The sequence below is a fragment of the Prionailurus viverrinus genome, chromosome E2 (genome assembly GCF_022837055.1).
Source record: "Prionailurus viverrinus isolate Anna chromosome E2, UM_Priviv_1.0, whole genome shotgun sequence".
Lineage (NCBI taxonomy): Eukaryota > Metazoa > Chordata > Mammalia > Carnivora > Felidae > Prionailurus > Prionailurus viverrinus.
In genome coordinates, this window is record NC_062575.1 from 36,337,938 (window position 1) to 36,362,655 (window position 24,718).

At 45.5% G+C, this 24,718-nt stretch overlaps 1 protein-coding gene across 1 annotated transcript in view; it reads left to right on the forward strand.

Moving 5' to 3' along the window:
- Positions 1-24,718, forward strand: part of ABCC11 (ATP binding cassette subfamily C member 11) — a 59,575-nt gene that overhangs the window by 16,383 nt on the left and 18,474 nt on the right. The window contains exons 6-19 of the mRNA XM_047837238.1: positions 292-465; positions 1,294-1,441; positions 1,599-1,747; positions 3,063-3,170; positions 6,684-6,941; positions 8,164-8,235; positions 10,870-10,994; positions 12,834-12,906; positions 14,592-14,795; positions 16,325-16,459; positions 16,546-16,642; positions 18,382-18,471; positions 21,008-21,111; positions 23,596-23,793. Of these exons, the coding sequence (XP_047693194.1) occupies positions 292-465; positions 1,294-1,441; positions 1,599-1,747; positions 3,063-3,170; positions 6,684-6,941; positions 8,164-8,235; positions 10,870-10,994; positions 12,834-12,906; positions 14,592-14,795; positions 16,325-16,459; positions 16,546-16,642; positions 18,382-18,471; positions 21,008-21,111; positions 23,596-23,793 (1,935 nt within the window). The remainder of the gene's footprint in view (positions 1-291; positions 466-1,293; positions 1,442-1,598; positions 1,748-3,062; positions 3,171-6,683; positions 6,942-8,163; positions 8,236-10,869; positions 10,995-12,833; positions 12,907-14,591; positions 14,796-16,324; positions 16,460-16,545; positions 16,643-18,381; positions 18,472-21,007; positions 21,112-23,595; positions 23,794-24,718) is intronic.

A 24,718-nucleotide genomic window follows, 5' to 3' on the forward strand; every position in this document is an offset into this window, starting at 1 on the left:
CTTTTATTGAGCACAGTCTATGTGTGCAGATCCTTTATATTTCATTGACGTTCTCACAACAACCATATGAAGTGGGTATAATTATTCCAGCTTCACAGGTGAAGAGGCTAAGGCTCAGAGTGGTATAGTTACTGGTCCAGGGTTACACAGAAATTAGCAGGGGAGATTGGTGTTTCTGCCTTTACCACCTTGCCTCTCAAGCCTTGCTGTCACGGGCAGTGTAGCCCCTTGCATGGGCAGTGTGGCACCTGGCATGGTGATACCTATGCTCACGGGCTTGCTGTCTTACAGGCCATCGGTTTCTTCGCCAGCGACGTAAACTACCTGTTTGAAGGGGTGTACTATGGCCCCCTGATCTGTCTCATCTGCTCGTTGCTGATTGCCTGCACTGTCACCTCCTACCTCATTCTTGGACCCACTACGCTCTCCGCCACTGTTTTCTACCTCCTGATTTTACTAGTGGAGGTAATGTCTTTCTTTGACATCCATTTGATGTTGGATATCCCCGCAGAACTCCCAAGGCTCTGGAAGCTGGGGTACTCCTGAGGGGAAGTATTGACTCTTACTGACTATGCATTCCATTGTGGTTAAGTTTCAGCTTCAATTTCTGCCTCAAACCATTCTCTGACCACAAGGTTGGCCAAAGAAATAAGAGGTGAATACGACATGCCAAGTCCATCTTGTAGGCTTCTGGGAGGGTTTATCTGCCTCACAGACTTTCCTTAGTAGATATCCTCCATGTTAAGCTTTTGTTCCTTCTCTTCTACCTAGAATGTGGTAATGGACTAGCCTGGATAGCATTGAACATTTGTCTGAGTACAGTATAATGGGGGAAGGGAAGCAAATTTGCTGACAAAGATTCAGGTGAAATAAAATTGGGCAAAACAGGAAGTGACTTGTGTTATGTGTGCTCTGAATTATTGAAATCAATTGTTTTCCTCCCTCAGTGTAGATATTCTGACCAAAAGGTGATTGTAACTGTTGGCAGGTTTAGGGTTTCCAAAGGCAAAGGAGTAATATTTGTTTAGTTAGCTTGGGACACAGGAGAGAAACACCCCTAGGATGTGGGAGGCAGGTGCTCTCAGGCACGATGGAGAGGTTTCCATTGGAAAATCTTCAGCAGGGCCCTGGAATCTGTAGAGTCACAATGGATTCAAACAGTGAAGAATAAATCTCAGGTATTCAATCCACATCTGGATTTTACCTTTGGGCATACTCCTGGTTGCCATACTTCTGCTGGGCTGAACTCTCCTGCCCTTGTCGAAAGAAGCTCTTGCTGCATTCTGACTGCAGGTGTTCCTGAACAGAAAGATTGTCAAGATACACAATCACACATCTGAGGTCAGTGACCAGCGCATCTGTGTGACCAGTGAAGTTCTCACCTGCATCAAGCTGATTAAAATGTATGCATGGGAGAAACCATTTGAAAAAATAATTAAAGGTACAGAAAATCTGGTTTTCTGTTCTGAGCCTTGGGATGTCATGGTGGGCCAAGCGTCTCACCTTTTGGGGAGTTCTTTCATGCTCTGGGGGCTGTTCAAAGCTCCAGAGAATGTTGTTATGGTTAATTCCAGTGCATTGGGTTTTTAATCTCTCAGACCTCAGAAGGAAGGAAAGGAAACTATTGGAGAAGTCTGGGGTCATCCAGAGCCTGACCACTGCAGCCTTGTATGTAGCCCCTACAGCAGCCACTACAGTGATGTTCCTCATCCACACGTGTTTACAAAGGAAACTCACAATTTCACTAGTAAGTGCTTGGGATGCTTTGTTTTCCTCCCATACTGATGGGGAATTTTCTTGGGTGTTGTTTCATAGCCCATGCCCTTCAAAGATCTGAAGGTTTTGCAAATAGATAATTGGTGTTGATTTTGACTTTCTAGACTTTTAGGATGCTCAAACTTTCTTCCATCTCAACCTGTCTGAGAAACTGACATACCCTCAGTAGCAACTGTGGGAGTGAGGGATGATAAAGTCATCCGGGGATGCAAGGGAGGTGGAAGGTGCTGTAAAAGCCCCAATGATTCTGCTTACATACCTTGAGAATCCTAAATTAAGGAGTTTCTTCAAATCCAAAATGGAGCCCTGAAAATATGCTTTAAAAGGAAAGCTAGAGCTTATTCTGCCTTGTCTTTATGGTCTGACCCTGGCCCAGAAAAGTAGCAGTTGCCTTTTAGGGGTGGAATCCCAGTTCTCTGAGGAGAAAAGTCAGGGTGCTGCTTTGGGAGAGTGGGAATCCAGATGGGGCTTGGGGCATCCAAAACAAGATAGGGAGCATTTGAGAGTCTGCAGCCAAGGACTTATTTGTGGTCCAGACAGCAGGCACCCCTACTTGGTCCAGGCACACCAGAGAAGCACCCCTGAAGGTCTGAGGGTGGATGCAGGGGCTTTTATAAGGAAAACTCTCAGCAGGAGTTTAGGGCCACACTGCACTCAGACAGTGAAGGATGAAGAAAGGAGTAGAGGTGGGGCACAGATTGGAAGGTCCCCAAGGTACTAGGGGTCACATTCTGGGATCCTGAGAGCTGAAGATGGTCTGCTGTAGTCAGGAAAAGTCTCCAGGACAGAGTGAGACATGGATTAGGTTTGAAGTGCAGGGAGATTTTGAATATTAGAAAAGAATACAATATCTAAGGCAAGGAAGAATAAATATGATTGTAATAGCAATAATAGTATCAAACCTCATTGACATTAGACAAACTCACATATACTTTCTTAGTGTTTCCTCAACTTTGTTCCTATGCTCACTTCATGATTTTGGGACTATGCCAATTGGAACACTGAGCTTGTTGGGGGAGGGGACCTGACCGAAGTTTGCAGAATCACCCAGTGCCAAGCTACACAGGAGCCAGGCCTACAGACATGGAGATCTTAAGATGAGTGCTCCTTCTCCACTTTTTCCAGTATCCCCAAAATACTGGCTTGGCCCCTGCCAAGTGAAGGATCTGCCTGTCAGAAGCTGTAGGGTCTGGCTCTGTGGTTTCTGGCTCACGGATGAGGCTTTAGGGAGCAGAGAGAGCAGAACAGGGATGTGACGCTCACCGCATACTCCCCTCTTCATACAGGCCTTCACAGTGATAGCCACCATGAATCCCATGCGGCTCTCAGTGTTCTTTGTGCCCTTTGCAATAAAAGGTCTCGCAAATTCCAAGTCTGCAGCAGAGAGATTCAAGGTGAGTTGTCAGAGGACTGTTTGCACGGCTCTCTGCTTGGGTGCTCATTTGTCTTCAGTCACCACGATGTTCCTCCTGAGCATGACCCGAAGCCAAGGCAGAGTCCAGTGTCAGTGGAGAGGGATTGGCTAACTCAGTGACCTCCCGTACAGAGGCTGGTGTGGGGGCTGGGGAGACTGATGAATCAGGCTCCGGGGAGATCTTAGGATAGTATACACAAACCAGGTCTCAGAGAGGAGGTCTGCAGACCCTGCCCAGTTTTGTATAGGGTTACCCTGATGGTTTTGGTTAAAAAAAAATCATATTTGTTGTTTGCATTTAAAAACTGGAAATTTTATGTAAAAATCGGATTTCTGGATTCCCCTGAACAATCAGAAGATCTGGGAACACCAGACCCACATTCTCCTGTGGCCACAAATAGCTGGAGCTGAAGTGATAGCTGCCCTATTGAGATGAGGCCCTCAGATAGTTTGCCACAGCCTCCACTGTGTCCTATTGTATCTCCAACACTGGGGCTGTTTTTCCTACTATTTATCATCTTAGCAATGGTCTGTGTGACTTCTTTACATAGTTGGTCTTGCACCTACAGCATCTGAGTTTAAAAACCCTAATCCAAACTAATTTTAAAAAGCTTTTTTGTAGTCATCTCATTTATTTTATTTTATTTTTAATTTTGAGAGAGGGAGGGAGAGACAGGGAGAGAGAGAGAGAGAGAGAGAGAGAGAGAGAGAGAGAATCCCAAGCAGGCTCCACACTGTCAGCACAGAGCCCCACATGCGGCCCAAAACCCATGAACTGCGAAATCATGACCTGAGCTAAAATCAAGAGACTGTTAAAAACTGAGAACAAACTGAGGGTTGATGGGGGGTGGGAGGGAGAGGAGGGTGGGTGATGGGTATTGAGGAGGGCACCTTTTGGGATGAGCACTGGGTGTTGTATGGAAACCAATTTGACAATAAATTTCATATATTAAAAAAGAGTCTGACGCTCAGCTGGTTGAACCACCCAGGCACCCCTAGTCATCTCATTTAAATGCATGTAGTTCCCAGCCTATATCATTGACTCACACATTTATTCATTTATTCAAAAAAGTAGTTATTGAACCCCTACTGCCTGCCAAGTACTAAGACTAAGAATACTATGGTTAGCGTGACCGACAGGGTCCCTGCTCTCAGGGAGTTACAATCTGGTATTAAAACAAGACAACTAGCACGTGAATTAATGGTCAAAGGAGATAACATCAGAAGAGCTATGATGCCAGTAAAACAGTGTGATGTTCTAGAGAGTACGTGAGGGAGGGCTGGGGCAACTTTGGGTGGGCTGGGCCCCGGAAGGTCCCTCTGCTAAGGTGACTTTTGCTCTGAGTAATGATGACTCAGCTTCAGGAATAGCAAGTACAAAAGCCCTGAGGTTGGAATGAACTTGGCTTGTCTGAGTAAGGACAAGACAGTCCTTTACTGCCCCAGGAGCTCACCCCAACACCCTGACTTCTCTGCTGCTGATCAGGGCCCCCTGCTGCCTTCTCCCTACTGGCATGCTAGGCTCTCCCATCCTCCTCTCTATGCCCATTTTCACTTGTAGGGTGGGCAGAAATGAAGAAGCTACAGTCTGGACTCTGAAGGGTGGGCAGGAATGTTTGAGGAAAGAATGCCAGGAGAGACAGCTTGGAGGTCAGAGTTTTTGGCCAAGGATGGGTGTAGTTATGGTGGGATAAGGGTGCAGAAAGGGTGAGGGTCAGGGCAAAGCTCTTGAACCTTGGGCTGCCCCTCTTGGAGACATTTAGGGGCTGGAGTTGCATAGGGCTGCCCCTTGGATGGGCACTAGCTCTCCAGGTCCCCTCACTCATCAGGGCGTCTTCAATTCCTTCTTCAGTCACTGAAGTTTTCTATCTGGCCATGTAGGCATTTGACTTTGAGACCCCCCAAGCTTGAAGGGCGAGGAATGATCCCTTCCTCTTCCTTTGTGCCCCCTGGTGCTATAACCCACCTCCCAGCCTGCTATGCCCTTTGACTTTTGAAATACGGGGTGCCAGCTTTCCAGGGCAGGGAGAAGACAGCGGTGAGCCCTCAGGGAGGACCCCTCCTTGCAGGTGGACACAGGTAGGAGGTGAGCCAGCTGCTGCAGCTGTGGAGACCTGTATCCTGAGGCTCTAGAGAGGGTGCCCCAGTGGGCACTGTGGTAGGGGTCTCCAGACCATTTTTTGTCTGTGCTGTTTGTTAAAAACAAACAAACAAACAAACAAAAAACAAAACAAAACAACAACAACAAAAAACTGAGAACTGAAAAGCACTGAATGGCATAAACAAAATTAGAGACTGAATATACTTAGAACATTTGGGGGTAAGAGGATCCCGTGTTTCTGTTTGCATTTGTTCATATCTAGATGTGTTGTTGTCATATTGACTCATTAAGCCAGTATATCACTCAAAATTTATTTAACAAAATTACAATATATGTAATAACAATTTTTTTGTAAGCAAGGGAATGAAAACCACAAAATTTGGGACAGTGGTTATCCGGTGGGGAAGGCACAGAGGGTTTGTCCACACCAAGCAGGGGAATAAGATGAAGAAGAACCCCACGGATAGGTAAAAGTTATGGATTTGGGGTTCAGTGGTGGACTTGTGAATATTCATTAAGTTATTAAAAATACCTAAACAAGTAAGTGCCCAGCTGACTAACAAAGAGGTGCATGCAATTCCCAATGATGACTGTATGTCTTAACCCAAAAGTTATAATTAATCCAATTCAATATACCTAACGTTCAATTATAAAAAGAGGCCACCTTTTTTTTCTTGTGAAAATAGCTTTTTGTTTGTCTTTGTAAAATACTCATTGTAAAAGATTCAGACAATGCAAAAGGTGCAGAGAATAAAAACCGCTCAATCTCCACTACCTAGAGATAAAACCATTGTCCAAAATGTCAAGAAATCTCTTTCTCGATCTCTTTCTAAGCAAATATCCAGGGAGAGATGTGTGAATATAATTTGACTGCAATAAGATTATACTTCCCACCCACCTCTTTTAATGCTAGAATTCATGTAGTTCGACTCATATTTCACAGTCAGGGAGCTGAAGACAACAGGGAGAAGTGACCTGCTCATGGCCACACTTTGAAATGGATGGCCCTGAACAGTTTCCCACAGTGTGCTATGTGGGCAGACCTTCTTACTTTTAATAGTTATAAATGAAATTTAATTAGAAAAATGGCACATCTATATGATGATTCAGCAGCTGTTCTCACCCGTCCAAAATGAAACAGAAAAGAACTAAGAGTGCTGGCAGTTTGCAGGTATGAAAGAGTGGCCCAGTGGTCTGAAATTTGGAAAACCCCGATCTAGAACTCTCACAGGTAGGGCCCAGCTTCCTCTTAACTGGTGGTGGTTCTTTAAACTTTTACCGTTTACTAGAAGTTTATAAACCAGACCAACAGGCAGGCCGGCAAAATGGGCACACATTCCTATTAGACTAAAGAACTGAATTCATCCTTCCTTTTTTCTTTTGTCTCTACAGAAATTTTTCCTCCTGGAGAGCCCTGTTTTATATGTCCAGCCATTGAAAGACCCCAGCAATGCACTGGTTTTGGAGGAGGCCACCTTGTCATGGCGAGACGCCTGCCCTGGGATTGTCAATGGAGCCTTGGAGCTGGAGAAGGGGCACATTCCCGAGGGGGTGACCAGGGCTCAGCCACCTCTAGGAGCCCTCAGGCCAGAGGACACAAAGGGCAGCCTAGCCCCAGAGTTGCACAAGTTAAACCTCGTGGTGTCAAAGGTAGCCTTATCGAGGCCACACAGGCAGGCCGGCTGCCAGACTTTTGGGGCCTAAGGCCCGAGCTTCCTGCCACCATTTCCTTGGCTAAAAACTGCCCTCTCTAAATCCCTCTTTTAATACCAATTATTCCTGGAGGGCAAGCACAGGAAGTCTTTCATGCTTTAGTGGGAACCAATTGATCATCTACAATTTGTTTTCTGATAACAAGATCCAGAATACTATGCTATATGCTGGGAGAGAAGGGGAAAGAGACCAACATTTATTAAGTTGCTAGTATGTGCTGGGAACTACCCTACACGTTTCCATTTGGTTGCTCTGTGAACTCACCTTATCTGGTTTCTTCTCTGACTAACATTTGCAAGGGCTAGCTTCCCTTCTTGTCCAAATTTCGCCTCTGTACCTTCCTCCTGGAAGTGAAACTAGGTGAGGCCCCACCCACATCTCTGACCTCTTCTCCCACTCATTCCTTCCACACCAGCTACACTAGCCCTCTCATAGCACTTTGGCAGCAGACCTTGTTCCTGTCTCACGACCTTTGCCCCTGATGTTCCATGGTTTGGAACCACCAGATCTTCCTGTGTCTGGCTCTTTCTTGTCATTCAGGTCTCAGCTGCAATGACAACTGCTTTAAGAAGTCTTTGCTGGCCAACCCATCTATAATTTGCTTCGGTCACAGCAGCAAATTTCATTTTACTTAAATCACTTATCTTCATCTGATATTATTTGTTTGTTTGTTTGCTTATTTATTTCATGGTTTATCTCCCCCTCCCCCATCAGAATATGGAATGAGAGTTCTTTTATTCATTACTTGGTACCTAGGAGAAACTTAAATACCATTTAATGGATGAATGAATGAATAAGTGTATGTATGCATGAATTCTGTGAGGCTGACTTCTCTGTGCCCATTTTATACATGAAGAAACTGAGGCACAGAGAGGATAAATGACTTGCCCAAGATAACAGAGCAGAAAGGTACAGATCTGGAATTTGGGTTTGTTGCCTGATAGGACCACCTATCCATGAATTCCTTTCTGTCACTTGCATGTGACTTCCTTCCTTTGAAATTGTGACATCCTACCCTCTTGAGCTTTGCTAGTCTGAGAGGCCTTGGGGTGGATGTGGTTATTTTGTTTTCTATTTGTCATTTTGTGTTCAAACAACAGACCCACCCTGGGTGAGTAGGAGGGTTGTGCTGTCCCAATGTTCCTCCTTGGCTTTGCAGGGGACCTTGTTGGGGGTCTGTGGCAACACTGGAAGTGGCAAAAGCAGCCTTTTGTCAGCCATCCTGGGGGAGGTAAGTGACTTGTGACTGCATGCATGCCCATCCACAGGCAGCCCAGGGACTCCCAAGCTTGAGTTCCCCCAGTCCACCTCACCATCACTTTCTTGCTTGATGGGATCTGAGCCAATGCAATTTTTATAAATTGAGAGCAGTTGGGCATGCACCGAGGGGGAGGTGTGTTATAAATATGCCTCCTTCTCACCCTCCAGGAGTGCTGCCTCTTAGCTCACCCAGAGATCTGCCCTCACCAGTTCTCTGTGCTTTCCCCACCCTGTTTGTAATCAGTCAGCTCTCAGGGTGATGATACAGGGTGTCCCAAAATTTAATATGATAATAAAAATCATCTCATGAAGCCAAACTCAGAGTGAGACAGGTGTCCTTTGTGAGAGGACATCAGGAGAGCAATGTGGAGGGAGGGAGGAGGAGGAAGAAGGAAGGAGGGGCAGGGGAGAGGAGGCCCTCCTGCATGGGATGGGACAGGACAGTCTTACACTTACACTCCAGCAGTGGAATTTACATGCCTGATGGGTGCCCCTGCCCCTGAGATCCAAACCCTCCAAGTCCAGTCTGCAGATATTCTTGAGGTCTGCTTAGTCTGCAGCCAGGCAGACATGTGCCTCAGCCTACCCTTCTTCCAGTTTCCAAAAAGCCCTAACCTGTTGCTTTAAAACAATTGAGATCACATTGCACACTTTTCACTGAACAACACTTTAAAACAGCCATGGCATCTGGTGTGAATTTATGGCCATCTTCCCAAGGGGGTTCTCTTCAGTACTTCCCCGCTCAGCCCCAGCCGCACCCAGCCCTGGGCTGCTCTCTCTCTCCCCTCCTTTCTTTGCCCTCCTTCCAGGTTGTTGGGAGGACTCGCACTTTCTTTCTTTATCTAGCTCTTCCCTCAGCTTTTCCCAAATGTTATAGTCAACCTCATCACTTCCTTGGAATGTGGTCATATTGTCCATGGAACTCACTCCCGACAGCTCATCTGTTCATACTCCACATGTGATGGCCTTGCCCCAACTTCTTGGAAATGGGGAAGATAAGATTCTACTTAAATAAAAAATAGTAAAAATAGTTTGAATGGTACTTTCATGCCAGGCCCTGTGCTAAGAGCTTCCTATTTTCTCCTTTAACTTGGAAATAACCTCATGAGGAAGGCAGCCATTATGGCCAGTTTATAGGTGAGCAGATGAGGTTCAGCGAGGTGACTGGTCCAAGTCACACCACAGGTGAGGGAGGAGCCAGGGTTGAAACCCAGGTCCACTTGATGTCAGAGCTTCGCTTTTCACAATGGCAACGTTTCCTTGCAGCCTCCATCCAAGGCCACCTTTCTGTGTGGCCAGTAGTTTGTCAGTTTCCTCTTGAAATGAACCAGTCACTTCCCATCTAATAAAGGGAGACAAAAAGGTGTCATTTTAAAGTTTTGTTCTAATTAATTAAAGCCTGGCTCCAAATCAGAAGTAGGAAGCACAGGATCATAAAGAGAAAGGAACACAGGATGATGATATCTTATGCTGGGGTGGTGGGGATGGGGGTTACAGTCTTTTTTTTTTTTTTAAGTTTATTTATTTATTTTGAGAGAGAAAATGTATGCACAAGTGGTGGAGGAGCAGAGAGAGAGAGGGAGCGAGTGAATCCTAAGCAGGCTCCATGCTGCCAGCACAAGCCTGACTTAGGTCTTGATCCCACGAACTGTGAGATCATGACTTGAGCTGAGATCAAGAGTCAGACATTTAACTGACTGAGCCACCCAGACACCCCCCCCCAGCTCTTTTTTTTTTTTTTTAATTTTTTTTCAACGTTTATTTATTTTTGGGACAGAGAGAGACAGAGCATGAACGGGGGAGGGGCAGAGAGAGAGGGAGACACAGAATTGGAAACAGGCTCCAGGCTCTGAGCCATCAGCCCAGAGCCAGACGCGGGGCTCGAACTCACGGACCGCGAGATAGTGACCTGGCTGAAGTCGGACGCTTAACCGACTGCGCCACCCAGGCGCCCCCCCCCCCCAGCTCTTTTTTAAAAGGGCTTTTAAATTTACCAAACAGAAAAGCAGAAAGACACTAAACACCCATATACGTACCATCTAGATTCAACAGTTGATAGCATTTGCATTTTTGCCACATTTATGTAGAAACACATTTTGTGGAACTATTTTAAATTACAGAGATTTTGAGACTTTTCCCACTTAATACTTCATCGTGATGTCCCCCCAAAAAGGACTTTGTCCCACCTACACAGGATTACATGATCACATCTAATGACATCAGAAATAATTCTGTTGATATCCAGGGATGGTCAGAGATGACCTAGAACATTCCATCTCACCATGAAGACCATGGAAGCACCACTTGCTAGAGAATGGGACTGGAGAAATAAGAGAAAGAAAAAGTATGGGGTGGCTTCAAGGCAGACCTTGGATTTAGTCACAGAAGGAACTGGCCTGGTTTAGCTCTGGCTCCTGTCCCACATCCCCAGGACCTTTCCTCAGACTCACTGGTGGGCCTGGCAGGACCATGTTAAAACTCCCATTTACATTGGAGAGCCCCGAGGGTCCCACGGGGTGGTGGGTCACTGGACACTGTGGCTGCTGAGCCAGACAGGGTCCTCCCCTGTTCCACCCGGTCCTGAGGCTGACTCCCTTTGCTGCAGATGCACTTGCTGGAGGGCTCAGTAGGGGTGCATGGAAGCCTGGCTTATGTCCCCCAGCAGGCCTGGATCATCAGGGCTAGCGTCAGGGAGAACATCCTCATGGGAGGCCAGTACGACAAGGCCCGGTAAGCTTCTGGGAGGGCCCCGGAGGGACACAGGTGTGTGGGGCTGGTTGGGGGAGGGATCCCCAGCTGTGAATAGTAATTTGACAACTGCCAACACTTGCTATGTGCTCACTTCTATGCGTCAACATATTTCCTCCTCACTGTGAAAGAAAGATTATTATCATATCATTTTCTAGATGAGTCAGTTGAGGCCTCAAGAGGTGAAATGATTTGCCTAAAATCACAGACTGTGGAGGATATGATAGAATCAGGATCTGAACCCAGTTGCTATCAGAAATTCCATGCTTACTTGTTATATTATAGGAGTCAAAATAGCCCTCTCCCTCCAACAACGGTACTTTAAAACTTCATTTGTATTAATGAATTCCCCACCTCTAAGTCAAAAGGTAAAGCAAATAGGGTGATGAGGTTGTGGGATGTAGAAGAAACCAGCACTGGTGAGCCACCACCACCATCCTTGCCCTTTGTGGTCTCTATCTCCCGGTCTGGGGTTTACCTGCTTCAGACATGCACTTGGAAGTTAGGAGTGAAGTCTATTCACCAAAACAGCCCTCAATGCTATAGCTGTGCTTCCAACTCTGGTGGACCCTGGCCTCCTTTGACCATTTGCTTGATTTTATAATCTGCCCCCAGTAGCAATGTTGAGGGGGATGGATGTACAGGTGTACGAACTGGTCACCTCCAGCTGGCTGTCCTGTGGGCTCCTCAGTGTCAAGTCCAACACCAGCTCATGAGCGCCCTGCTTGCCCAACCCCCATCCTGCCTGCTTCTCTTCCCAAGTTGTCCAATTTGGTTTAATGACATCAGTGAACTGTGTACCCCAGCAACACTGACGCCTCGTCTTTTGATGCTGCACATCTAATTTGTCACTCACATTGGACAATTCTGTCTCCTATATATCTCTTGTATTTGTCTCTTCTTCTTCATCTCACTGCCAGTTCTTGCCTGCTATCTCTTGCTTGGACTGTTCCCGCTGCCCCTGCCCTTGGCTCCTTGTCTCCAGTCTTCTGCTCTTTCCACCTTGTGTCCTGCCTGCAGGGCAGCCATCCCCAAACACAACTCTCATCTTGTCATTGCTCTGCTTTCAGACTGATATAGCTCACAGGGCAGTTTTTTTTAAATATATGAAATTTATTGTCAAATTGGTTTCCATACAACACCCAGTGTTCATCCTAAAAGATGCCCTCTTCAATACCCATCACCCCCCCTCCCCCCCTCCCACCCTCACAGGGCAGTTTTCAAGTATCTGGTCCAAAAGAAGTGCACCAGTTCTTAGACTCAGCACTGCTAGGTGTTTAATGTATAGGTAGTATCACCCATGAACACAAAGGCCCATATACCAGAATGCTCATATTACACATTGTTAATAGTACCAAAAGACTATAAAGAACCCCAATGTCCATCACAGGGACAGTGGTTAAATAATTTATGGTGCAGCCATATAATGAAATATTATGGTGCCATTAAAACAACACAAACCTATATATGCTGCACACAAACATATTTGACCACATTATTTCTGAATGAATATGTAAAAAACTATAATAGTGGCTGTTTCTGAGGTAAGAAACTGAGAGTCAAAGATGGGAGAGGCTTGCTTTTCATGATATCTTTTGTTGTTGATGTTGTTCTGTTCAAATATTTACTAAATGCACATATCAGATTAAAAGAAATGAAGGGAGGAAGGAAATGCAAACAGCCTCCCATGCTTTACTGTTAAATGCTGGATCAAGTCCAAATTTCTTAACATGGAGTGAGAGACCTTTCCCTTCCTGACTTGGAAAGGCTGCAGGGCCTGTGGCTGGGCCACCTGTCCCTTCAGTTCTCTGTCCTTTGCAGGTACCTCCAGGTGCTCCATTGCTGCTCCCTGAACCGGGACCTGGAAATTCTGCCCTTTGGAGACATGACAGAGGTGAGTGGGAGGTGAGCACCCCCTGCCTCTGCTGTGATGGTGCCTTTGTAGTGGTTTTTCTGGGGTCCTCATGCTGCCTCCCTGGGTATGTAGAGGAGGGATTCCAGCCCTTCCTTCCCAAAGCAGCTCATGGCCCTGTAGCTGCTGCCTCAAAGCCTTCCCCACCCAGGGAGGGAATTGGGGCTCATCTTATAGTGAGAGCTGGCAACAAGTCTACCTTACCCCACAAGGATGGGGAGCTGACCTCAAACTCCACCTTTGGAGCAAGAGCAGTGGAAACTCTGTGAAGATGAGAAACCTCCCATCCATTCCTCTTTCCTTTCCCTCCGCTCCCTCCCTCTCTGCCCCCTCTGGCCAGCTCTTCCTTTGCCAGTGGGAATAACAGCCATGGCTTCCCAATGGTGATATGATTCACATTTTCATGATAATTGACCGTCTTTCACATCTGTAGCCACTTTTAATCTGCATAAAACCTTTATAAGATAAAAGGACTATTATTGTCTTGATTTTATGATATATTAATAGCTCAGTCTGCTGATCACCAGATGCAAAATTGTAGCAACCTGAATGCATTGTCTTAAGTGAACCTCAGGTAACTCTAGGAGGTCAGTGCTTTTATTATCCTTCTTTTAGAGATGGATACCCTTTACCCTGTAAACCCTTGAGAGCATAGAGCTCAGTTGTCTTATTCAGGACTATCTCTTCAGTAGAAAGAACAAGTTCTGGTTTGTAGAATGGCGTCAATAAGAGTATGGACCTGCTCAAGCTTGAGGTCTAGATGAACTGATATGTATGAAATGCCGTGAATAGTGCCCAGCTAGAGCAGGCGTTGGTTTATCATCACAGCACAGTAGGCACTTAGTAAGCATTTGTTGAGTGATGACTCAATGCAAAACTAAGCCTTTGACTGGGTGAAGCAGCCTGTCCCAGGGCACACAGTGGTGAACTAGAGGCAGAGCAGTGACAGGAGGTTGCCCTGCTGCTCTTTAAACTCTGCTTCTTTTCTACAGGGACCATAAGAGTTCATGGTAGAGTAGGGATGGGGACTTAGGCCCTGGCACCCTTGTCTGCAGAGATGACTGAGGGACTGGCCAGCCAGCAGGTGCTGGCATGCTAGTCTGCAAGGGGACCCAAAACATGCTGTCCAGTAACTCTGGTTCTTGCCTGTTACTGTTAGTAACTCCTGACATAAGGTGTATAAGATACTCCTTCTCTTGACAGCAACAACAGAGCCCCCTTCTAGCCATTGCAGCTCTGTCCTGTTGAGCAGCTGTACACCATGCAAACAGTCTTAGACAGAGAGGGCTGATGATGCTGCAAGTTGACAGTCGCTGTCAACAGAAATTTAAAACCCAAATAAGACATAAGGAGGTGCTCTTCCTTAGGAATAATTTGTTTTATTAAATAGAGTTTTAAAATGCCACCTTAGAAGTTGATAGGTTTAGAAACATTGTATCTAATTATGAGTTATAAAATTTTAATTAGCTGAAAAATCAGTTTCTTCATTCCCTATTAAGCAAATTTAGAAAAATATTTTAAAAAATACCAGGGGTGCCAAATCACTAGGTGTGCAGGAGCGTGCACCGAAGAGGTTCATTGTGTCATATGTGCCTACCTGGCTAACTTTGAGCATATCTGGCTGGGCTTGTTCTCTGGACACAGTGCCTTTGGCTGTCTATTTGCAGATTGGGGAGCGGGGCCTCAACCTCTCTGGGGGGCAGAAGCAGAGGATCAGCCTGGCCCGCGCTGTCTACTCTGACCACGAGCTCTATCTGCTGGACGACCCTCTATCTGCTGTGGACACCCACGTGGGGAAGCACATCTTTGAGGAGTGCATTAAAAAGATGCTTAGGGGGAAGACTGTCATTCTGGTGACCCACCAGCTGCAGGTGATCACCCTTTCAGGGCTCTGGCCATTATTGATGACTAATGTAGATCTGCACATTTTCTTTTTTTCTCTCTTTCTTGCTTTCTTTCTCTTTTTCTTTCTTTCTTTCTTTCTTTCTTTCTTTCTTTCTTTCTTTCGAGAGCCAGGAAGCAAGCAGGGGAGGGGCAGAGAGAGGGGGAGACAAAGGATCCAAAGTGAGCTCTGTGCTGACACCAGAGAGCCTGATTGGGGGGGGGGGGGGGGCTTGAACTCACCAATCATGAGATCATGACCTGAGTTGAAGTCAGACGCTTAGCCAGCTGAGCCACCCAGGTGCCCGATGCTCACGTTTCTGCCATTGATTCTGCCATTGATTCAGTAACAACCTCACAGCAGCTACCTCTTCCTCTCAGACTAGACCTCAAAACTTGAGGAGCATTGTAAAAAACTTGGATGTCTTCTGCTTTCCCCACGGAGAGGGTAGGCTAGTAAATGGTTTCTGTGGCTGGTAAAAATTGAAACCAAATTTTAAGTTCTCCTTCAGATTTGATGGATTGACTTCTGGTTTTGAAGTTACAAAGAAATCTTTCAGAGAAGAATTCCCCAAGTCTCATGTTCTTGGATGAAGTACGGTGACCATGCTAGGTGCTGCCTCTCATAATGCCTTTGCCCTAGATATTCCCATACTTGGTTCTGGCCTCAAGGCATTATTATTATTTCTCCCTCTACTTCTATTTTGGCCTATTTTTTTTTTGGTACAAAATATTTAAGACATAAGAACAGTTTATTAAATAGTCTAATGAAAACCCATGTTTCTACCACCCAGAAGACACAATTGAACATAGATCACCTCTCTGATTGCATTCTGTCTCCTGCCTCTTGTTCTCCTCACTTTCCTGTTTGTCATTCCTGTGCAGGCCTCCACACTCTTACAACACATGTAAGCACCTCTAGACATGGTAAAGTGCCCTTTTGAATATTTTAAAGCTTTATATAATTGATATTTTACTTCCTGCGTCCTTTGGTAATTTGCATGTTTTACCCAATATGTATTTTTGAGATGTCCCATGTTGATACATGCAGCTTTTTAAAACTCTCACTGGTGTAGCAGTCCAATATCTGCGTACAGCAGAATTTATTTCTCTGGGATCGACATCTAGGTTGTTTCTCATTTTTCATTTTTACAAAAAAAATGCTTTGGCGTACATCATTTCATATGTATCTTTATGTATGTTTGAGAGTTTATTGGGATTAGAGTTTTAGGCATCCAATTGTTGGGTCATAATGCTTAAATATTTAATTTTACTAGATATTATCATGTTGTCTTCCACAGTATTTGGACTAATTTACAACCCCCTACCTTGTATGAGATTCCCTATACCTGCAGTCATCACCAATGCTTGCACTTATGCAATGTTTTAAGATTTTTGCCAACCTGAGGGGATAAAATAATATTTTATTATGATTTAAATTTATATTTTCCTTATGAGTGGTGAAGTAGGATATCTTTTTGTATGCTTACCGAAGGCTCTATTTCTTCTGACTCTTCAGTATTTAGCATTTTGTGACCAGATCATTTTGCTAGAAGATGGGAAAATCTGTGAAAAAGGAATTCATAGCGAATTAATACAGAAAAAGGGACGATACGCCCAACTCATCCAGAACATGCAGGGAGAAGCCACACAGGTGATTTCCAACCCGCCCCACACTCACTGCCCATGTAGAGGAGCACCCCCTGCCCCCTGCATTCATGACATGTGCTTTCTTCCCAGGACCCACTGCAGGACACAACAAAGACAGCAGAAGACTCTCAGGTGCAAGGGCAAGCCCAGACCACCTTCCAGGAAGAGTCTGTCTATGAAAATACTGGTAATGGTGCTGGGCAACAGGGCAAGAACACCTGTGCATCTGCCTGGGTCCTTTAGAGGACCTAGCATTTCCTCCTGGACCCCAGACAGGGCCATGTCTTTCACTGGCCAGGATCCTAGACCATATGATCCAAGTAGTTGAGGGTGGTGGGGTTCAGACTGTGCTGGTCAGGAGGCCTGAAGATCTAGGAAGTAAGTGTTGTGGGGGGCAGAGTTGAGAGTGTGCAGAGGCAGACACAGAGTGTGGGTAGCTTTGGCCTGGAGTGGCATAAATTTAACTGTAAGGCATTTAAACTTTCAATCATTACATATTTGTTGAAAGAAAATGTTGAAAACAAAGGTATTAGAAATCAGAAATGAGGGACACCTAGGTGGCTCAGTCAGTTAAGTGTCCAGCTCTTGATTTCGGCTCAGGTCAATGATCTCACGTTGGTGAGTTCAAGCTCCGTGTCAGGCTCCATGATGACAATGCAGAGCCTGCTTGGAATTCTCTCTCTCTCTCCTCTCTCTCTGCCCATTCATTGCCTGTGCATGCTCTCAGAGTAAATAAACTTAAAAAAAAAAAACAGATATGAATTGGGCCCAGTCTTGGATATCCAGAAGCTCACAGTCTAGCTCTTTTCTGAAACAGGGCAGCAGGGCAGAGAGACCTTGATTTTTAAAGTAAGACAGTTCTCAATTTGAATTCCAACTCTGCTGCTTACAAAGCTGGGTGACCTTGGCAAAGCAACATAACCTCTCTGAACCCTCATTTGCAAAATTGAAGGTAACTAGTGCTTACTTTGTAGTGTTGTAGTGGAGATAAAATGAGGTCATGTGTAGGGAAGCCCCAGGATAGTGCTTGGCCTATTAGAGGCTCTTGTCACCAAAATCATCTTTAGCAATGAAGCAGCCCGATTTGGGCAGAAGAATAATTGGAAGATCACAAAATGAAAAGTTGAAGAATCACTCTTCAGCAATTTTGAGCCATAAGTGGCAGGAACAGGTGCAGAATCTTTTTGAAGAAAATCTACTCTAAATATTTTCCATAAAAGCGTGATTTCCCTCAAAATTCAAATTCCAGGAAGAGAGCCCTTTCCCCAGGGGAAATTAGGGCATTATTAGAAGAAGGGAGAGCCTTAGGCAGAAATGACAGATACCTCCACAGTGCTGCTTCCTTTTGTTGCTACTGTCATCAGTAGCATCTACTGGGACTTCAGGAACTCATCTCTCTGCCCTGCTCTAGGACAAGAGCCTAGACAGCTGTTTTTTTTTTTTTGAGGACTTCTCAGAAGAATATTCCTGCAAAGCATCTTAGCAACCATCTATAGGCTTGCCAGTTGTCAGACGAGGAAACAGAGAAGTTAAATGATTTGCCTAAGCTTGCAAAATATTGCAATGACCATTCTGGAACCCAGTTTTCTGGTTCCATATCATTGCTTTCTTCATTCTCTCCTGCTGCCTCTCCCAACCCATCAAGATCTTGGGAACCCCTGGACCCCAAGGATTATTGAATGGCTGGGGTTGAAACCCCTTTGCAGGCTGTGGAATTCAGATCAAAGTTACCTTTGGCAGAGTTTTCCAAGGAAAACATGCTGGTTAGAATCAGACTTGGATGGGACACTGCAGTTGGAAGATGAGGTCTCTGGAAAAGAGTGGAAGTCAGGGGTGGAAGGCTTCATAAAAAGTCTTCTTGACCATGGAAGGCCATGCAAGTGATTGAAAGACACATCATTTCCTTGTTCTCTTACTCTGACCCAGTGCTGGAAAATCAGCTCACAAGGAAGGAGAAGATGAAAGAAGGGTCCCTGAGATGGAGTGTCTACCACCACTATATCCAGGCAACTGGAGGTACTGTATGTCAGCTGCCATGCCAGGCCTGGGGCTCTCTCCCTGATTGGACCTGACTGGAATGTGTGCAGTCATGCAAAGTAGAGAGGCACAGAGGAGTCATGCCATTCACGGGTTTGACCTGCAAAATTCCAATCTCAGCCACACTCAACTACCACCATAGTCAGTGCTGGAAGTTAAGTTTCGTATTGTGTTAAAATGTACCTGAGATTTATTTTAATCAGGTATGGTAAGACATGCAGGCATGGAAATTATTGCCACAAAGGGAGAAGTTTATGTTCACAGGATCCTAGGAACAGGAGACAGGGTATGCCATGCAGGGCCACATTGGTCAGGAGGCAGAGGGAAGGCCCCAAGGCCTTATTGGGGTTTTTGTGGGAAGGAGTGGGTGCGACAGGGTGGGTATGCTGAGTAAGTTTAGGATTATATAATTTGAATAATTGGGGGGGGGCTCTGGGCTATAGGACTGGTCCCTAGTTATTTGGAACCTGGACCTGGGGTGATTTAGGGCAGGAATGTTGGTTGGGTGTGTGAGTTTGATGCAGGATAAGGTTGGGAGTGTGGCTGTGGGTTGGTTGATTTGTACATCCCAAGTGTGCTCACAGGGAGTCATTTGCTGTTTCTAGGAATTAGCCCTGGGAAGAGCAGTCTCCTCAAGATCAAGGACCCAGCTGCCATAGCACCAAGAATGGAGAAAATAAGAAAATGTAGTTCATACAGTACTCTTTGAGTGTTTTTCAAACTTTATGTCCTGACCCACTAGTGGGTTCTGAAATCAGTTGAGTGGATTTTAAGCAGCACTGAAAGAAATCCGATAGAAGAGAATAGAAATTGTCTGCTTCCATTTCATACAGTGACATTGGTGAAGCCTTTATCCTGGTGTGCATTCAAAATACATTTCTGATGGTGGGTGGCAGGCAGCTAGAAGTTTCAAAGCTACTGCTTTATTAAAGGGTATACATTACCAAATTCATATAAATATAACTGTACAATTTTATAAACACAAAACCAAGTATATGATACTGTACTTTTTAAGTAATTTAAGATATTTGTGAGAGTAACTGGGACTCCATGCCAACTTTTTACTTTTGATTGAATTTGGAACCTAACCCCATGTAAGGTGTATCTTCTTTCTACTTGTCTAAAGGAGGAAGAGGTAGGCTGTGCATAGATCACCATCCCTATTCCTTCTACCATGGGTAGCCCTGCAGGGCATAACATAGTGCCTAGCCAGAGAGGGGAGCAGCAGATGCCTGCAAATGCATGAATGAATCCAGCAACCAATTGATCTGTATTTAAAAAGTACTTATTATGGGCCAGGCACTGTGCCAAGCTCCAGAGGAGAGGGGGCATAAAGGCCTCCAAGGGCCAGTCATGGAATCTAGCTGGAGAATTATGACATCTGCATTACCCAGGTAGTAAGAAAGATCTCTGTGGCTAGGCACAGTCTCAGATGTCATCAAAGAAGGGGTGACCCTTGAGTGGAGCTTAAGGAAGGGTTGAATTCAAAAGAAGAAATATGGGCAAGGGGTTCCGTGGCTGGCTCATTCGGTGGAGCATGCGACTCTTGATCTCAGGGTTGTAAGTTCGAGCCCCATGTTGGGTGTAGAGATTACTTAAAAATTAAAATCTTAACAATGCACACAAATATGGGAATGGAGCACAGACTGAACAGGTGGGGAGAGTGCTGGGGGCAGGGACATCTACAGAAGGAAGAGATGCACCCTGGGCTTTCCCATCCTTGGCTTAAAAAAGTTTTTTTTTAACATTTATGTATTTTTAAGAGACAGGGCATGAGTGGGGGAGGAACAGAGAGGGAGAGAGGGAGACACAGAATCTGAAGCATCCTCCAGGCTCTGACCATCTGCACAGAGCTTGACGCAGGACTCGAACTCACAAACCCTGAGATCATGACCTGAGCTGAAGTTGGATGCTTAACCGACAGAGTCACCTGGGTGCCCCGCATCCTTGGCTTTTTTGAATCCAAACTCTACCACTTGCCAGCTCTATGACCTTGGGCAAGTTTCTTCCCTTCTTGGATACTCAGTAAATGGGTGCATGAATTCCGAATTCAGAGATAATGTCTGTGTTTAGTACTATGCCTGGCACATAGTCCATAGTAGCACATACCACATAAAAGGTAGCTGATGTCATTTTAAAGACTGAATCCTCAGGACCTGCATAAGGGAGACTACTCTAGAATATTTCTTTTGTGCCAGGCACTGGGTTAGGTGTTTGGCACACATTATCACATATCCTCTTCAGAGTGATCCCATGCGGCTAGTATGACTACCATCACAATTCATAGGTAAAACAGTGGAATGACTTTTGGTACTTTGCTCAGGCTAACATAGCCTGTAAGTAGTAGAGTCAGGACTTGACTACTGGGCTTCCTAACCTTGGAAGTCCTCCAAGGTGTCCAAGGTGGATGGGGGTCAAGGAGATCCAAGGGATTGGGATGGCTGAGCAACTTTGTCAACCATTATGCTTCACCTTTTTATGGCACCTGTGTGTTACCCCTTTCCTGTCTCTCCAGGTTACATGGCCTCTGCCATTGTTGTCTTTCTCATGATGGGGATTGTCTTCTTCACAGTCTTCAACTTCTGGTGGCTGAGCTATTGGTTGCAGCAGGGCTCAGGGGTAAGTGTCATGGTGGGAGTGGGGTGTGTTTCTGTGGGCTGATATGGAGTGGGGCACCACTCCTTGGGCCCCAAGAGGGTCAGAGAATGGGTTAGGGAACCCCATGGCAAGCCTGAAGCCTGCCATTGCCAAGTTGACAAATGAAAAAGCTCTAGAGAGGACCTCTGAGAGCCAGACGTGGGGCTTCCCTCCCAGCTCTGACCCCCAGTGTTCATAGAATGAGCGGTCACCAGTGCAGTCTCGTCAGGACAAAACCAAGAGGTTTATGTCCCCAGACAGGTCCTCAAGAATGCTTTACATTCCATGGAGTGATCTTTCCTTTGATAGCCCTTTTGCCTTCTCATTCTGCTTTATTTAAAATGTGCCTCTGGACTCCTTGTTGGGGGCTGGGAGGACACATCACAGTTAAACACAGCTGATGTTAGTGAAAGCAGGGAAAACACATTTTACTCAGTCACTACTAATGGCAGGGGAAAGAGCTGAAAGTCATCCGATTTGTGCACAGGTGATTTGGGTGTTTTAAAGGGAGAATGAATGTGGGGACTGAATAGAGGCAGAGGAGTGAAATTTATCCAGGGTTGGTGAGTGTGAATGTGATGAGGTCAGCTGTGTCCATTAGCTGGCAGTTATCAAAGTTAGGACTAATCTCCCACAGGGACTAGGAGACAGAGGCCCTATCCTTCATGGTGATTACATTTTAAAGACATGGTTCCCAGGTCCTTGGGAGAGATGCTCTGAGTTGTAAGAGCTATGTATTCACAGCTGTAAGCACTTTTTAGTGAGGGCTCCGAGAAAGGGAGGTCAGGGGCATGCTGTCAGGTGTTGGCTAGAACAAATGGTAACTTTTCCTGGTGGTGGTTGAGATTCCGCAGGCAGGCATTTTGATGGGGGGCAGGGGCTGGGGTCCTCCTAGGGACATGCCTTAAGCCGCTAGAAGCCATGCTGATGTTTGGTCAAGTCTCTTAGCACAGGGGTTTGGTTGGAATTATTTTGTGTTGAGAGACCTGCAGTTCTCAGCCATTATGTGCCTGCTTAATTCATTCATCTTCCCAACCACATTCAGAGGTGGGTTCTGTCTCCATTTTATAGAGGATAGTGTGAAAAAGAACCTTCCCTGGGATGTGAAGTCCCCTGCTGGGACTTGAACTTGGTTCTTGATTCCAAGCCATGTTTACCCAAAGGAGTACTTGGTTAACTTTTTAAAAATATTCTTTTTGAAATGTTTATTTATTTTTGAGAAGGAGATTTATTTATATTTGAGTGGGAGCAGTAGAGGGGCAGAAAGAGAGGTGGGGGGCAGAGGATCAGAAGTAGGCTCTGCGTTGACAGGCTGACAGCAGTGAGCCAATGTGGGGCTAGAACTCATGAGCCAGGAGATCATGACCTGAGATGAAATCAAGAGTCTGCTGCTCAACCGACTGAGCCACCCAGGCGCCGCAATATAGCACAAATTCCTAATCACCATAGAATGAATTTATCAAGCCTTTTCTACCCTGGCAGCCTTGCGGGTGCCTGATTCAGATGATCTGCCTCCCCAAAGAAAGAAAACTCACTATTTTGCTCTATTCCCACACAATGCTCCTGATATCTATTGTGCAGTTTTTTTCTGAAAGCAACCAACTCTCTAATGCTCTGGACAACATCTGTGTGTCCTACAATTCAAGTCAGTCTGACACCACCTGGAGTTAGTGCAGACTCCCCAGGTTAAGCACTCAGTCCCACAAGCTTGTCCCTGCTTCAGATGCCAATCACGAGTCTAGACCTCCTATAGTTCTGGCAGACCAGGTGTCAACTGGGGGTTCTCATGACCTCCTTTTTGGATTTGATCATCTGCTAGAATGGCTGACAGAACTCAGGGAATACTTTTACCAGTTTATTATAAGGGACATAATAAAGGATAGAGATGATTGGCCAGATGAAACAGTACATAGGGTGAGATCTAGAAAGGCTCCAGGTACAGGAGCTTCTGTTCCTGTGGAGTAGGGGTGCACAACCCTCATGTCATGTGAATGTATTCACCAACCCAGAAGCTCTCTAGACCCTGTACTTTAGGGATTTTTATGGTGGCTTCATCTTATAGGCATGATCAATTATTAATTCAACCTCCAGCTCCTCTCCCCAGCCAGATGGAGGGTGGGGTGGGGTGGGGTTGAAAGTTCTAAGCTTCTAGTAATGGCTTGGTCTTTCTGGTGACCAGTTCTCCATCCTGACGCTATCTAGCCCCCTCCTCACACCAGACATCTCACTGGCTACGAAAAGACACACTAGCTACAAAAAAGCAATTAGAGATTGCTCCAGAGACTCCAAGGGTCTTAGAAGATTTTATGTCAGGAATCAGAGTCAACATCCAAATATTAGAACAAAAGATGCTCCCAGCACCCCTATCACTTAGGGAATTACAGGGAATTTACGAGCTCTGTGCCAGGAACTGGGCACAAGACCAACTATATGTCTTATCAAACCACACTCTGTTCTCTCTTGAAGACCAATAGCAGCCAAGAGAGCAATGGAACAACAGCAGACCCAGGCGACATACTGGACAACCCTCAGCTGCCAATTTACCAACTGGTGTATGGCCTCAGTGTGCTGTTGCTAATCTGCACGGGTCTCTGCTTCTCGAAGGCCTTCACCAAACTCACGAGGAAAGCATCCACCGCCCTGCACAGCAAACTCCTTAGCAAGGTATGGGCTTGGGTATTGGCTGCTGTTGCAGGCTGAGCCCTAGCCTGTCCCGCTTTTCTTTCTTTTTTTAATTACTAGACTTCATTTTTTGGAGAAGCTTTTGGTTTAAGAAAAATTAAGTGGAAAGTACAGAGTTCTCATATGCCCCTTACTAATCTCCCAGTCTCTTCTGTTATTAACATCTTGCATTAGAGCAGAATGTTTGCTACAATTGATGAGCTACTATCAATACATTATCATCATCATCATCATCATCAGTCCATGGTTTATCTAAAGTCTTCTTTATTTTGTACATTCTATAGACTTGGACAAATATATACTGACATGTATCTGCCATGAAGCATCATACAGAACAGTTTCATGCTGTAAAAATCTTCTGTGCTGTACCACTCATCCCTCCTTTCCCCTCAAATCCTAACAACCACTGATCTTTTTTTACTGTCTCCATAGTTTTTCCCTTTGCAGAATATAGTTGCAAGTGCACGCTGGGCCACTGGGTGGGTGGGAGCAAGCCACAGAATGAGCTGGGTGCCTGGAAACTATCCTGCTGTCAGCAGTGTGATTCTAAAAGGTAGTGTCCCTTGCTGGAGGGCCGGGCACACCAATGTTGGCCTCTGTTGGCTGAATACTGTCACATATAGTGTTGCTTATAATTGTCCCAAGTTCCTTTTCAAGTGGTACTATTATCCTTATTTTACATACAAGAAGTCTGACATCCTTGTGTGTCCTGATGAGAATGTATTATGGTTAAAATACCAAACTGCCTCTTGGAAATATCATTGCTCTCCCCCTCACCAGATGTTACTATGTGCAGGTTCTATGGTGGGCATTGGGCTTACAGTGGTGAATGAACAATTCAGGTATGGTTCAGACCATCATGGCCTTATAGTCTACTGAGGGAGACTGATGAGAAAATAGGCTTGTT